Source organism: Ictidomys tridecemlineatus, chromosome 8 (genome assembly GCF_052094955.1).
Source record: "Ictidomys tridecemlineatus isolate mIctTri1 chromosome 8, mIctTri1.hap1, whole genome shotgun sequence".
NCBI lineage: Eukaryota > Metazoa > Chordata > Mammalia > Rodentia > Sciuridae > Ictidomys > Ictidomys tridecemlineatus.
The window spans coordinates 118,180,682-118,194,215 of record NC_135484.1 but is presented as its reverse complement, the minus strand read 5'-3'; the positions used below and the strand labels follow the sequence as shown (position 1 = coordinate 118,194,215).

Here is a 13,534-nt window from a genome sequence, read left to right as displayed (position 1 = left end):
TACATGGTAGGTGAAAATGTAAATTAGTACAATCGTTAGTATAGTCATTATGGAATATAGAGTGCAGAGGTTTTCCCCAAAATTAAAAATAGAACTACAGTACAATCCAATAATACCACTACTGAGCATATGCCCCCCCCCCAAAAAAAAATGAAGTCAGTAAATTGAAGAGACACCACATTTATTGTAGCACTATTCACAGGAGCCAGGATATGGAATCAACTTAGGTGTCCCTTGATACATGAATGGAGAAAGAGAATGTGATACATATACACAATGGAACAATCCTCAGCCATTAAAATCAGGAAATTCTAACTTTTGCAACAACATGGATGAACTTGAAGGACATTATGTTAAGTAAGTCAAACACAGAAAGACAAACACTGCATAATCATCTTCATGTGGAATCTAAAAGGGTAAATCTCATTCCTATGCTAGGAAGTGAAAACAGGTAATAATTGGCAATTTCATTTTTTTAAAATTGATGGGATTGATTTAAAATAGGGAGAATGAAAAAGAATATACAAATGAAGAATTATTCTGGACCAATAGAAGAGAATTATCCAGTGATGAGGAAAGTTAGAGAAATTTATATTGAAAAGACTCAATAGATGGCCAGAGAGTAATGGGACAGGGGAGAAATTATCACCAAATAAATATCTATGAGAAAAATGCCTATAAAAAGACATTGTGTTAGTTTTGTATTATTATAACAAAAATACCTGGGATAATTAATTTTTTAAAAAAGGAAAGTTTTATTTTGGCTCAAATTTTGAAGGTTATAGTCAGTCTATGGTAGGTTGACCCTGAATCTTTTGGGCCTGTGTCTAGGTAATATATCAAGGCAGGAGTGTGTGGTAGATGAAGCTAATTACTCCATGGGATCCAGGAAGCAAAACAAACAAAAGAGGAAGGAGTCAGGGTTCCAATATATCCACTTCAAGGACATGCCTCAGTGATTTCACTTCCTTCCACTGGGCCTCACTTTAAAGATTATGGGCTTTAATAGTGTTAAAGGCTGAGGAGCAAATTTTTAGCATACGGGCTTGGGGAGGAGCTTGGAACTGAATTATAGCAGATATGAATTATACTGGCATCTCATTTCCTATCAGCATGTTATATAAAAGATAACAGCATAGCAGTACCCTTAATTTCTTCGGTGGTTAAGAGTTGAATGTTTATCTGAAATTAAGTGTTTGGGGAGTGTTTTTTTTTTTCAGTACCCAAATTCTAGGTCTGAGTACCCAACATTGACTAAATTTACAGGTTTTGGCCTTAATAATAGGAACAATGATCCTATGAGCACTGGGCACTGTTTTTCTCTAATTGTTGAATTTCATTATAATACATAGTTTTAATTGGAGGGGTAATATACTAGAATTCTCTAGAATGTAAAGTATCCATTTTCCTTACTAAGATCTTAGGAAAAGCAATAAAATTTCCCTCTATCCAACAAAATAAATACTTAAATATGCTTTCTTTCACTTTTGCCCTGCCCTCTGCCCCAGTTCTCCATCATGTTGACATCATCTAGTTTGTTGGAATTAAATTGTGTTTGATATTTATTCTTTCCTAAAATTGTCTTTGCATTTAAGATAGAGCTTAACTTGTTACCAAATTAAAGTTTCTTTTTTTTCTCTTTTAACACTCAAAAATAGCACTCTTCAGTAATTTTAATTCAGTGCTGCTGTTTTGCTGTTGAGAAATATGAGATTTATTTAATTTTTATTTCTTCAAACATTGCTTTAGCAGTGCTACTCAAAGTGTAATACAAAGACCAGTAACTACACATAAATTGTTTCTTAACAGTTCTTTATGAGAGAGTACAGAAATAGAGTGTTACAAAACTTTTAGAGAAAATTGACAGCTATTTTTCTCATGTTGAATCTAATAATAAAGTAATTGTCACTTGTAATAGCATATCTTTGTTTTTTATTCATGCCATTTTTTGAGTCTGTGATATATTCTTATATATATATATATATATATATATATATATATATATATATATATATATATATTACTTGCTTTATAGCAAGAAGCAACAAAACATGAACATGGGTCTTCTCTTTGGATTATTTGAGAAACACAGCTTGATGTCATCAGAAAGTCTGATTATGGAGACTCATGAAATCTGAGAAACTTGAGTCTCATAATCAGTGGTGCCAGAGACCACTCATCAGGACCAGAGTCCTGGAGCTTACCAAGAACAGGCTACTCAGTGTAAGATTGTTTTCTATATCACTATTAAACTTATGCAGATGGGGAGAGCTCCATGGATTTAAATTTGAAGTAAGGATAGAGAATGGCAGAGAATTTGTCCTGAGTGAAGGAAAAGATGTGCATACCATTAATCATGTTATAGAAAGAAATGTCATTATCTTCATAATCCAAGAAAACCACAATCTTCTGCGGACACTCTTCTGTAAGAGGCACTTCTCGAAGAACTTTTTGTGAATCACAGGCAAGAGCCCTGAATTCACCTTTCTTCTTCTCTAAGACTCTGAATTTCTTCATTGATGGTTTTTTTAATGGTGCCATCTTTTCTTCGTTTGTTTCATAAACGCCTAGCACCCACTCATCATTGTCCTCGACATCTACCTCCCAATAATATCTCCCTGTTGTGAAACCTTTCCCATCAAGAGTGAGGAGGTTACAATCTCCTTTATTATCAGCAAGAGGAAGATCCTGCGTTTCCTCTCTGCCATCTTTTTTTCTCTTTGGATCAGAATTGTTCTGGTGAAAAAGTTCATGATTTAGATTCACAGGAGCTGAAAGAAGGGAAAAACAATATCCACCATCGTATCTTTCAGAAAGCTATTGTGCAAGTGAATCCTTAAAGAAACAAAATGTGGAGCTGAAGGAGAAACAGCATCTCTGCTTTGGGTGTGTGTTGGGAGGTGGCTCTGCTCTGACCGTGCATTCTAGGTTACTAGATCCAATTTATCTGTTCTTGGTGCACTGGCAGAGTGCCAGGCTGATCCAGGGCTTTCATTGATTACTTGAGAATATTATTATTTCCATGTTCTCTATAAATTAGAACCATGTTCCTCAATTAGCAACAGGTTGCACATAAACTAACCTCTTTTTAAAAAGCAACTGAATACTTTTGCCATTTTGAACACTTTTTACTTAGGGTCTCCACAGCTGACAGACTATGTTCATTTCTGTTTCCAGGAACAAGTAGATCCCACAAATAAGAAACCTGGGCCAATAGGTTAAGGTGAAAACAACCAGGGTAGCTAATTCTAGCAACAACTTTCAGTTCACCTGAATAACAGTGGCTTTCTCTTTTCAACTGGAAGATGATAATGTGAAAAGAAGACAATAGATCAGAGGGCAGGTTAGAAGGGAGACAAAAATACAAAACAAAAGGCACTTACCAGGCTGGAAATATTCCTTTCTCCAATCTGAAAAAGAGCAATGTAAATTGAGCCTGGGAAGAAATGTATCCATGGAATGAAAAGGAAAAAATACTTCCCACCCTGGCTCATTATTTTCTCCTCCCAATTCTCCTTACTACATTCACTAATCCTCTCAAATTCTGCTAATATCCAAAAACTAGGACAAGTTACTGCTTTCTATACTGCCTCATTTAGAGACTCTGCCACAATGCAGCCTGGTGCTGGGGGACTAATCTTCTCCCACCTCAGCCAGGTCTGGAGAACACCTGGAGTAGCTGCTCAAGGTATCCAGGCACTGTGATCTGAAGATCTGTGTAACCCCCTCACTGCAGATGGGTCCCATGAAATGTCCTTTTATTCTGTTTTATTTGTTTTTTTTTCCAGCCTATGACCCTTTCAGAGTAGTGCTTTAGCTTGTGGCTAAGGCCTTTAGATAGTCCCCTATTATTTTCACCACTGTAGTCAGATTTTTACATTTTTTCTCCAGAATCAGATTCTTCATGTGGAATAGAACTACATTTTTTTTTCTTCCTAGGGTTGCTTCTCTCATAATGGGACTGGTGATTTTATTTATAGATTAGATATATTCATGAATCTTGGGACAATTGACAGGTAAGGACTTATCCATAATTCTTAACAAGTGAAGTACTGTGATTCCCTCATTGAAGTTTCCTCCAGGAAGAAATTTAACACTGTGATATTTAGAACCTATATGCCTCATGAAGAACATCCAACATCATGTATTCCATCTTCCTCATCTTAGAGACAAGGGGATTGAAGTCGAGAAAGAGAATGACCTGATTCCTCAGTTGTAATTGGTAGAGTTGTAACTAAAACTCACATGTCCTCCCCCTTAGTACTTTGTTCTCTCCTTAAATCATAGGAACACTTATTAGGCTGTGTGTGGTGGTCTGATTTCTAGCTTACCTTTAGCCCAGTGGACCTTTAATTTAATTTCCGTGAGATCAGAGATAATGGCTTATACCACCAACACATAGCACAATGTTTGGCATATAGAAATTGCACAATAATATGTTAAATGAATGACCTAGCATGTTTACGAAGTCTAACTCAATATTACACTCACAATCACATGTTCACACATACACACACTTGTAAATTCATACAATACATAGACATGGATATTAGAAGTTATAAAATTAGCTAATTCCCCCAATAGCAGATAAGCATATTTTTACAAGTGATATTAAAATATTTTGAAAATGATTTTCAAAGTTTTTAAACCTTGGTTTCTATGCATTTTTACTTTATTTTGAATAGGCAAAATAAGTAAAATAATGGTGTGTTTTCTCCAAATTTAAAATGTATTATTTGCTCTTTTAAACATTATTTGCAATATAAAAATGCTGACATATTTGGGTATTCTTTATTCTTCTCAAATCTCATCAAAATCACTCAATTCTAATCCTTCCTTCTCCTAGGTGGGCTGATTAACAATTCATGTCAAATCCTACTCCCGCCAGGTTGCTATGGACTTTACCATTAAAAGTCATTTCTCCTTTTTTCTTAGTTCTAGAAAACAATTATTGGAACCTACAATACAAAGTATCACACATAGGTGCCAAATACATTTTCACAACTTACAAGTACACAGATGTGCATATGTGTATGTGTGTGTGTGTGTGTGTGTATTTATTTATTTATTGTACTGAAGATTGAACACTTAACCACTGAGCCACATTCCAAGCCCTTCTTAATTTTTTTTTTGAGACAGTTTTCACTAAATTGCTTAGCTCCCTGCTAAATTGCTGAGGCTGACTTTGAATTCATGATGGTCCTGCCTCAGACTCCCAAGTTGCTGGGACGACAGGTGTGTTCCACCATGCCTGGCTCTTTTGTCTCTATTTATCATGCTCATAATAACAGAAGCACTTGGGAAGATTTACTACCCATGATTAACTTACCAGGATATATCAGGGCCTTCTTCCAATCTAAAAAAAGAACAAATCCAAGTAAAATAAGGGTGGGAGGACATTAATGTGTGACCTCACATTTTTTCCCTTTTCTCTTATTTTTCTTCCACTATTCATCCTTCAGTCATTTGGTCTTTTCCTCTAAGGAGAGGGAGCTAAGGAAGTGTTTGTTCTTTTAAACATTATTTGCAATACAAAAAATGCTGCCATAATAGGGTATTCTTTATTCTTCCCAAATCTCATCAAAATCATTCAATTCTATTCCTTCCTTCTCCTAAGTGGATTGATTAACAATTCATGTCAAATCCTACTCCTGACATCTATTGACAGGCATCTGGATTGATTCCATTGGCATTGGGGCCTCAAGTGGTGTGGGAAACACTGTCTCTTACCTTCTCGGTACAATGCCCTTCGTCGTTCTGAAAGAAACGACATTCAGTGAGAGATCCAGAAGAGATGTGGAAAGGGGAAACAAACTTTACAGTAGACATGGGAAGAAGCAAAACTCACCAAGCTCTGCCTTGAGTTTTTCTAAAAGAGAAAAATATAAAATCCATCAAATTGAGTTTAGCTGCTCCTGAGTTTGGGAAGTAGCTATATAAATTAGACTGGGCTTTTGGGGGCCCCATGATTTTTTTAGTATAACTTTTTTTTATTAGAACTTCCTGGTTATATGTAGTAGTTGGATTTATCCCGAAAAATTCATACATACATGGAAATTGATTTTAGTTCATGATCCCCCCTTGTCCCTCCCTTGTTTCCCTCTCATCCTCTTCTTTCTCCTTCCTCTATTCTATGAGTCTTTCTTTCACTTGTCTATTTAATTTGTATTTGAGTGGTTCTTTAAGTTATTTTATCCTTCCCTCTCCATTTATTTTATTTTATTCTAGTTTCCACATATGAGAGAAAATATTTGCCTTTTGAGTTTTTGAGTTCAGCTAATTTCACTTAGCACAATATTCTCCATTTCTATCCATTTATCTGCAAATGCCCTAATTTCATTCTTTATAATGGCTGAATAGAACTCCATTGTATATATACACCACAATTTCTTAATCCTTTCATCTATTGACAGGCATCTGGGCTGATTCCATAATTTGGCTACTATGAACCTTGCTGCTATGAATATCAATGTGGCTGTGTTGCTGTAGTATGCCAATTTTAGATCTTTGGGGAAAATACCCAGGACTGGGATAGCTTAGTCATATGGTGGTTCCATCCCTAGCTTTTGAGGAATCTCTGAACTGCTTTACAGAGTGGCTGTACTAATGTTTCCATTGATGCAGTCTTACAAACAACACGAGTGTTCCTTTCTCCCTACAACCTTGCCAGAATTTATATTCTTGTATATTCAGAATTTGTATTCTTGATCATTTCCATTCTGACTAGAGTAAGATGAAATCTTAGTATCATTTTGATTTGCATTTCCCTGATTGCTAGATATGTTAAACATCTTTTTTTCATATATTTATTGACCTTTTGCATTTCTTCTATTGAGAAGTTTCTGTTTACATCTTTTGAGGGGCCCATAATTTATATGAAGCAATTAGCAAGCATGTGTGTCCAATCTAAACTGATCAGCACTAAGAAAAGTTACATGGGAGGTGCCATAGGGTCACAGAGGAATAAATTCCATACTTCATGGGTGTTTAGGATTGTTTATGTATTTCTAAAGCTTATTCCTGAAGGATAAGTAGGAAGAGAAGCTAAGGAAAGACATTTGCACAAGGAGAAACAGACAGGCTTGGAAACAGGCATGGAAGAGCAGGGTATAGTTTGAGGTTTGAGAAGCCACACTTTAGAGGCCTGATGTTCACTGCCAACTGGTTTTCTCACGTGGCTTTCTCCTTTGCACAGGACTCCTAGCCCTGTGGAATTTTTGATATCCTGTGTTTCCCTTGAGGTCCTTTAATAAACTGTGAATTCCCCATCCACTCTATACTGTAGCTCCTCCACGAACAGATTTTCCCTGCTGCCCCAATTTACCTCGAATCTTATGTGCCTCTTCCTTGTCATTCCTTATCCGTTGTATTTCCTGAGATTCTTTTTCCTTTTCCTCTATTTCTCTGTCTTTGGCTTGATGTTCTTTCCAACCAATGTAGCTGATCCCAATGAGCAGAAGCACCAGCACAGGGACTGTCCCAGCAAGGGCTGCTTTCCATGGAGACATCCTGGGGAAGAAGGGCTCTGAGAGGAGTATGTAGACCCAGTCAGAGACTGTCCTGGACGAAGCCCTTCCCTCCTTCCTAGGCTCCCTTCCTTGTCCTCCCTTTGATTACCATACCCTCCTTGGGTTTCACTAACCTGGGAGGAAGATGGAGGACACCTTTTCCTGACCAGAGAGGGGATTTTGGATGGAGCAGGTCACATTGCTCAGGGAGCTGTCTGTGACCACAAGGGATGATTTCACATGGAAGAGCCCATCCCAGTCTTGGGTCTGAGACTCAGAGAGGGATGGTAGCTTGGCTCCTGCCATGTCTTTCCATTGTACCTTGGGGCTTGGGAACCAGCCCCCTGAGGAACACAGCACTTGGATCCCACCTTCCTTGAGTCCTGTCATGTGAACATGAGGGATGGAGCCCAAACCTGAGGAGAGAAGGCATGTATGTAAGGCCTGTGGTCCTTGTGGCTGAGGCCCTGAAGCTGATAGCTGAGTTGTCCTTCACTAGCCTGATGAGAAACCTGGAGCAAAGAGGTCAGCATTAGGCTGACATGTGACTCATTTTGGCATGCACTTCCTGCCTTTGCACTGTGCTTGGACTGAAAAAGTTTTGGGGTCATTCTAGGAAGAGAAAAGAATAAGAACAAGTAAAACTAGAAAATAGTTCTAATTTTATTGTTTACTTTTATTTCTTGATTGGGTGAAAGTTAATGTTTCAGGGCATCAATGTTTATTACCAAATAAATTTTCTGGGGTCTTATAGAATGTCAAAGAATGTTCAGAAATGCTAACTTCTTTGATATTTAAAAGCTAATAGAGTACACAAGTCTTATCCTCATTGTATAGTTTAGGAAACTGACTGTCTAAAATCAACATATCCAAGATCCTAAACCACACCAGGTTTGGAATCTAGAGGCCCTCACCTTGCCTTTTGTCTTATATTATCACCTAAGCTACTCACCAAGTTACATACCTATGACATTCAATTCTATAATGGCCTCCTGTGAGGTATCACCATCTTGAAAACGACACCGGTACTGGCCATTGTCAGAGGCCTTCACGTGCTGTATCAGCAGGGCCACGTGCCCCTGGCTGATGGAGTCTCCCACCAACTTGGTCCTACCGCGGTACTCCAGCATCTGTTCTCCACTTTGTTCCTGTCCATTCTGGACTACTAGCACAGCTGGGGAGATCTGGGCACGGTACCACCATATGTGCATGTGGGCTGCACTCTGTTCAGGATACAGCTGGCAGGGCAGGGTAACATCCTCCCCAAGCAAGGCCATGATGGGCTCAGCTGGTCCATTCACAGAAAACCCAGATACTACATGGGGATCAGAGACAGATTGGAGAACGAGTTAGGGTGGAATGAAAGGAAAAACACATTTTCTTATTTAGGGACTCAAATATATTTCTTCTTTGTATTATTTTCCAAAAAAAAGTAAGATATATTTTATTTTATTTTTTTTAAAGAGAGAGTGAGAGAGGAGAGAGAGAGAGGAGAGAGAGAGAATTTTTAATATTTATTTTTTAGTTCTCGGCAGACACAACATCTTTGTTGGTATGTGGTGCTGAGGATCGAACCCGGGCCGCACGCATGCCAGGCAGCGCGCTACCGCTTGAGCCACATCCCCAACCCTATATTTTAAATTTATATATATATAAATTTAAATTTATATATGTATATATATTTACATGTATATATACACACATATTTAAGTATATACCCTTAATATATATACCTACTCAAGTATATACATTTAAATATAAATCACATCTTTCATACACTAAATTGAATATACGTGTGTATGTGTGTGTGTGTGTGTGTGTGTGTGTGTGTGTGTGTGTTTTCTTCAACTGTATTTCCCTCACTCTCTACCAACAGATTACATTAATTTCTCTGGAAGTAACAACTCTTGTTAGATTGACATTTGGAAAGATATATATTTCCTATACATTTCCAAATAGTAACTATTAGTAACTTCTGCAAACTCTATGTCAAAGCTATTTATTGAGAAATAAATGTGGCAAAGTAACTCATCTATTTATCTCCTTACTCATTCCTTTGTCTTCTAACACTCTGCTTCTGGGAAGGTAAGAAGTCATTTCTGACCCTGAGATTCAGGTTGCTGTATACTGGTACAGTAGATAAATTATCCCAAGATAAAAAGTGGAATTTTAAGGTGAGATAGGCCTTTTTGTTTTGAGAAATAACAATAAAGGCTTAGAATCACAGAGAATTATTTTAATGAAAATCACTTTCTTGTGCTGGGTGGACTTAGAGGCTTCTAGCTTAGGTATTAAGAGTCAGGCACCTCTTGCTAGTAAGGACAGTTGGATTCCTAAAGGAGGAGAGAAGAAGAATGAAAGCCAAAATAGGGACCTTGTATGAATGATAAAATATGCTCCTTCCTCAAGTCGCTTCAGCTGTTTGCCTGAAAATTATTTTCTGTAAAAATCTACAATGGCTGAAAGGTAAGTGGTGCTCCTTGGGCAAAACTGACATTGGCAGAGGCCCAACATATTATGGATATTGTGAGCGGTCAGGAATTATGGGCCTACAAATGAAATGTTGTGATCTGGGATGGGATAAGTTCACTAAGGGTAGTTTTATTGATGGCCAGGAGGACTTAGTGCAAAAGGCAAAGGCATATGATTTAGAGCAACTGGCCATGGCCATCTTGTCCCAGAGAGTGTGGGTGTGGCATTCCTGGGCAAAGAGCATTGTAGGGGCTTTTGTGCTAGACTGAGGCCACACTCTCTTTTCCATTCTTGCATAAAACCCACGGTATTATTATAACACAAGGGATATATGTTCATTGCTGCCTGATACCAGGGTGTTGTCATAAAAATTATTTAAGCAATTCAGTTTAGAAAAGATTATGTAAGGGACTGGGGTAGTGGCTCAGTGGTAGAGCACTTGTCTAGCATGTGTGAGGCACTCGGTTTGATTCTCAGCATTGAATATAAATAGATAAAATAAAGGTCCATTGACAACTAAAAAATATTTTTGTTAGAAAAGAAAAGAGTATTTAACATTATGTGTAGCCACAATGTGGTTAAAAAATCATTGTTCCATATAAATGGGATCGTTATATATCAATTTCTACAAAAAATGGACTTTCAACCATTTTGGTACACATAATCAGATGTACTTATTTTTAACAGACTATACCATCATATTCAAGATTTTCCTATGTGGGTGCACATTTACATTACTTCCAACTTCGTATTACTACAAACAGTCCTGTAGTAAGTATAACACACAAACACATAGAAAAGCACTTCTATAGAATAATCATAGAATTACTGGGTCAACGAGTACAGACATAGAAATTTTGATATCACCTAACTGACATCAAATTAAGGAGATTGACAAAAAATGTCATTCTTGTGATCTCACATGTGGCTTCTCTCTAAACCAAGAGTCTGAAAATTATATCCTGAGAAGTTCTTTCATCTTATGAAAGAGGGACTCATGTCTCAGAGAGAATAAGTGATTTTTCCAAGATTATAATTCAGTAGAGCTCAGGAAACTTGAGTCTAAATTCTGTGTACTCCGTCCATCTTTCTTGGCAGTGTGAATATTACAGAGCACAGCTCAACAAACAGACACATCAAAAGCCTAAAGCCTAAAATCACCAATACTCAGCAAAGATTTTGATCAATATTATAGCTCTGAGATTCAGAAGGTCTACCCAAAGAAGTAAGGGGCTTTGATATGAGGGAGTTTTCTTGGCCAATGAATGACCAAGTGTTTTTCATTTATGTCACAGGAACCTTTGAAGACAAGCCAATAAATAAAAAGCATGAGGCAAAACACTGACCTGTTGAGCACGGTGTGGACACCAGGAGAAGGAGAGGGAGGAGGGAGCCAGCTGGAGACAAATCTGGAAAACTCACCATCTTAGAGCAGAAGGAAAGTTTCACTGTGACCAGGAGATACTCTGTAGGAGAAGGTGGTGAGAAGATTCTAAGGAAAAACAAAAATAAACAACCCCTCCCCCCACACACACACACAAAACACCTCCTCTGTTCAAAGACTTAGCTTTATCCACAGATTTTTGACTGTTTCTCCCTCACAGACCTGAATACAAATGCCACCAACTCCCATTTCCTCCCCAGTGGGTTTTCCTTCTCCCTCTTTCTTCTGAAAACCGTTTCCCCAGCAGCTGTAGTAAATAGCAAATCATTCTGGTATTCTCTGTTGACTCTCTTGCTTTTCTGTGGTTCCTCTTCTCCCCAGGTCACTCTTGCAATGGAAAACCCTGAGTTCAATGCTGAGAAACAGTCAGTCACAGAACTATTCCCCTTTGCTAAACTATCTTCAGTCTTCTTGCATTTGTTTCTTTATGTACTTACTTGATTTTTTACTACAAATAGCTCTTGTGTTTTAACTCCCAAGAGGGACATTTTCTCACTATATGTCTCCAAATTCAAGCCCCTCTTTCTTCAGGTTCGTACCCCCCCATGAGACCTATATATCACCACACATTTCTCTCTTACCATCTCAATGAAGCTGATGGACTCCAGGAAGCTCTGGTCCCCTGAGCGGCCTACAAACCTTGTTCCACAGACTGTTTGCACCTGGTTATTCTTGTGGTCAGCACCCAAGCAACAGTTTTCCAAACCATCAATAAAGAGGGAAAATACTCTTATAAAGAGGAACACACAGGGAAGTCAAGAAGAATTGGCTTTCGAGTGCTTCTAAAGTTAGTCTAAAGAGAAAATCATAGTCCATCGCCAGCTTCTCAGTTACTTTGAAAGTGAAAGTAATAAAACTCACTTCAGGGACTTTGGAGTGGGTTGAGCTATAGGAACTAGAACTTGTGCCTTTGTTGAAAATGCTCAGTGTACTTCCTTCTTCCACATGCATAATTCTGAAAGCACAGTTTTCAAGAAGGGATTATCCTGTGTGTGACATTCAGATCTGTGGTTCATCAATGATTATCTCACAAAGTTAATTGATTAATAAGTAAAACCAAAAGAAAAATTCTTCTTACCATACCATAATTGACTTTGGAGGGTATACTCAGAGCTGTGCAGAGGAAAGTCAGAGCTCAGAAATGGAGATCTCTGTGCTTTAAGAAACTTAGGGGTCCCAATAAAAGAATAAAAGTGATAACACAATTACAGTGATAACACAAGTACAGTGTTGAATGTAGGATGTGCTCAAAAGAAGTTTTCTTTCCATTTTATCTTTCCAAGTTTAATTTACATTTCTTCATATCATCAAGGATTACAGATAATCAGAGACACAGATAGCAATTGCATAAATACTAGTGTTAAGCCACTAATAGTCCTCCCAAAGTTATACCACAATCTTAAATAAACTCTTTTTATCTTTTATTGATTTTATTATTTTTTAAAATACATGACATTAGTGAAATGCATTAAAATTCTTATTATACATATAGAGCACAATTTTTCATAGTTCTGTATATAAAGTATGTTGACACCCAATTCAAGTCTTCACACATGTACTTTGTATAATGATGTCCCAGTGAGGTACTTTGGGCTTTTTATGAAATCAAATTCATACATATGTAATTTGCATACAATGGATGAAAATGCATGGTTTTTGTTCAGATTTCAAAAATGCTTATACTAATGCAACCACCATCTTGATCAAAATATGGAGCATTTCTTTCTCTTGAAAATTTCCCTCATGTTTGCTGTCAATCAATGTAACTGAAGAAACAAACATTCTGATACAAATTATGATACAAATCACGGTAACTTTGTCTTGCCTAAAACTTCAAAAATAACAAAATAGGAGCAATACAGATGTATGCTTTTGTATTTGACTTTTTTGGCAAAACAAAATGTTTTTTGAGATTCAATCATGTTGTGTATATCAGTTTGTATTTTGTTTGTATTTATTGCTGCATAACATTGCATTGTATAGATATCCTATCATTTATTCCTTTACAGGTCTCTTCAGGGTTGCTTTCCCTCCTGATTCATAGCCTCCTCCCTCAATTTAGGTACTTTCATATCACACTAGGTAGCCCTCTTCCCCCAAGGCTACCCTG

At 37.4% G+C, this 13,534-nt stretch overlaps 1 protein-coding gene across 1 annotated transcript; it reads right to left on the bottom strand.

Moving 5' to 3' along the window:
* Window positions 1–2,048: 2,048 nt before the first annotated feature.
* Window positions 2,049–12,242, bottom strand: LOC101971454 (butyrophilin-like protein 1). The gene is made up of 10 exons (XM_078018597.1): window positions 12,006–12,242; window positions 11,327–11,446; window positions 8,473–8,823; window positions 7,643–7,924; window positions 7,325–7,525; window positions 5,849–5,869; window positions 5,731–5,757; window positions 5,330–5,356; window positions 3,384–3,410; window positions 2,049–2,771 (listed from the first exon to the last, which is right to left on the bottom strand). The coding sequence occupies exons 2-10, from the start codon at window positions 11,403–11,405 to the stop codon at window positions 2,254–2,256; spliced, it is 1,533 nt and encodes a 510-aa protein (XP_077874723.1). The 5' UTR covers window positions 11,406–11,446; window positions 12,006–12,242; the 3' UTR covers window positions 2,049–2,253.
* Window positions 12,243–13,534: the final 1,292 nt, after the last annotated feature.

Excerpts from the sequence above, each read along its gene's own strand:
- LOC101971454 (XM_078018597.1), bottom strand. The coding sequence starts at position 11,405 with ATGGTGAGTTTTCCAGATTTGTCTCCAGCTGGCTCCCTCCTCCCTCTC. Across the intron at positions 5,758-5,848 it reads AAAACTCAAGGCAGAGCTTG|AACGACGAAGGGCATTGTAC; the intron begins GTGAGTTTTGCT and ends CGTTTCTTTCAG. Across the intron at positions 2,772-3,383 it reads AAAGGAATATTTCCAGCCTG|CTCCTGTGAATCTAAATCAT; the intron begins GTAAGTGCCTTT and ends CCCTTCTTTCAG.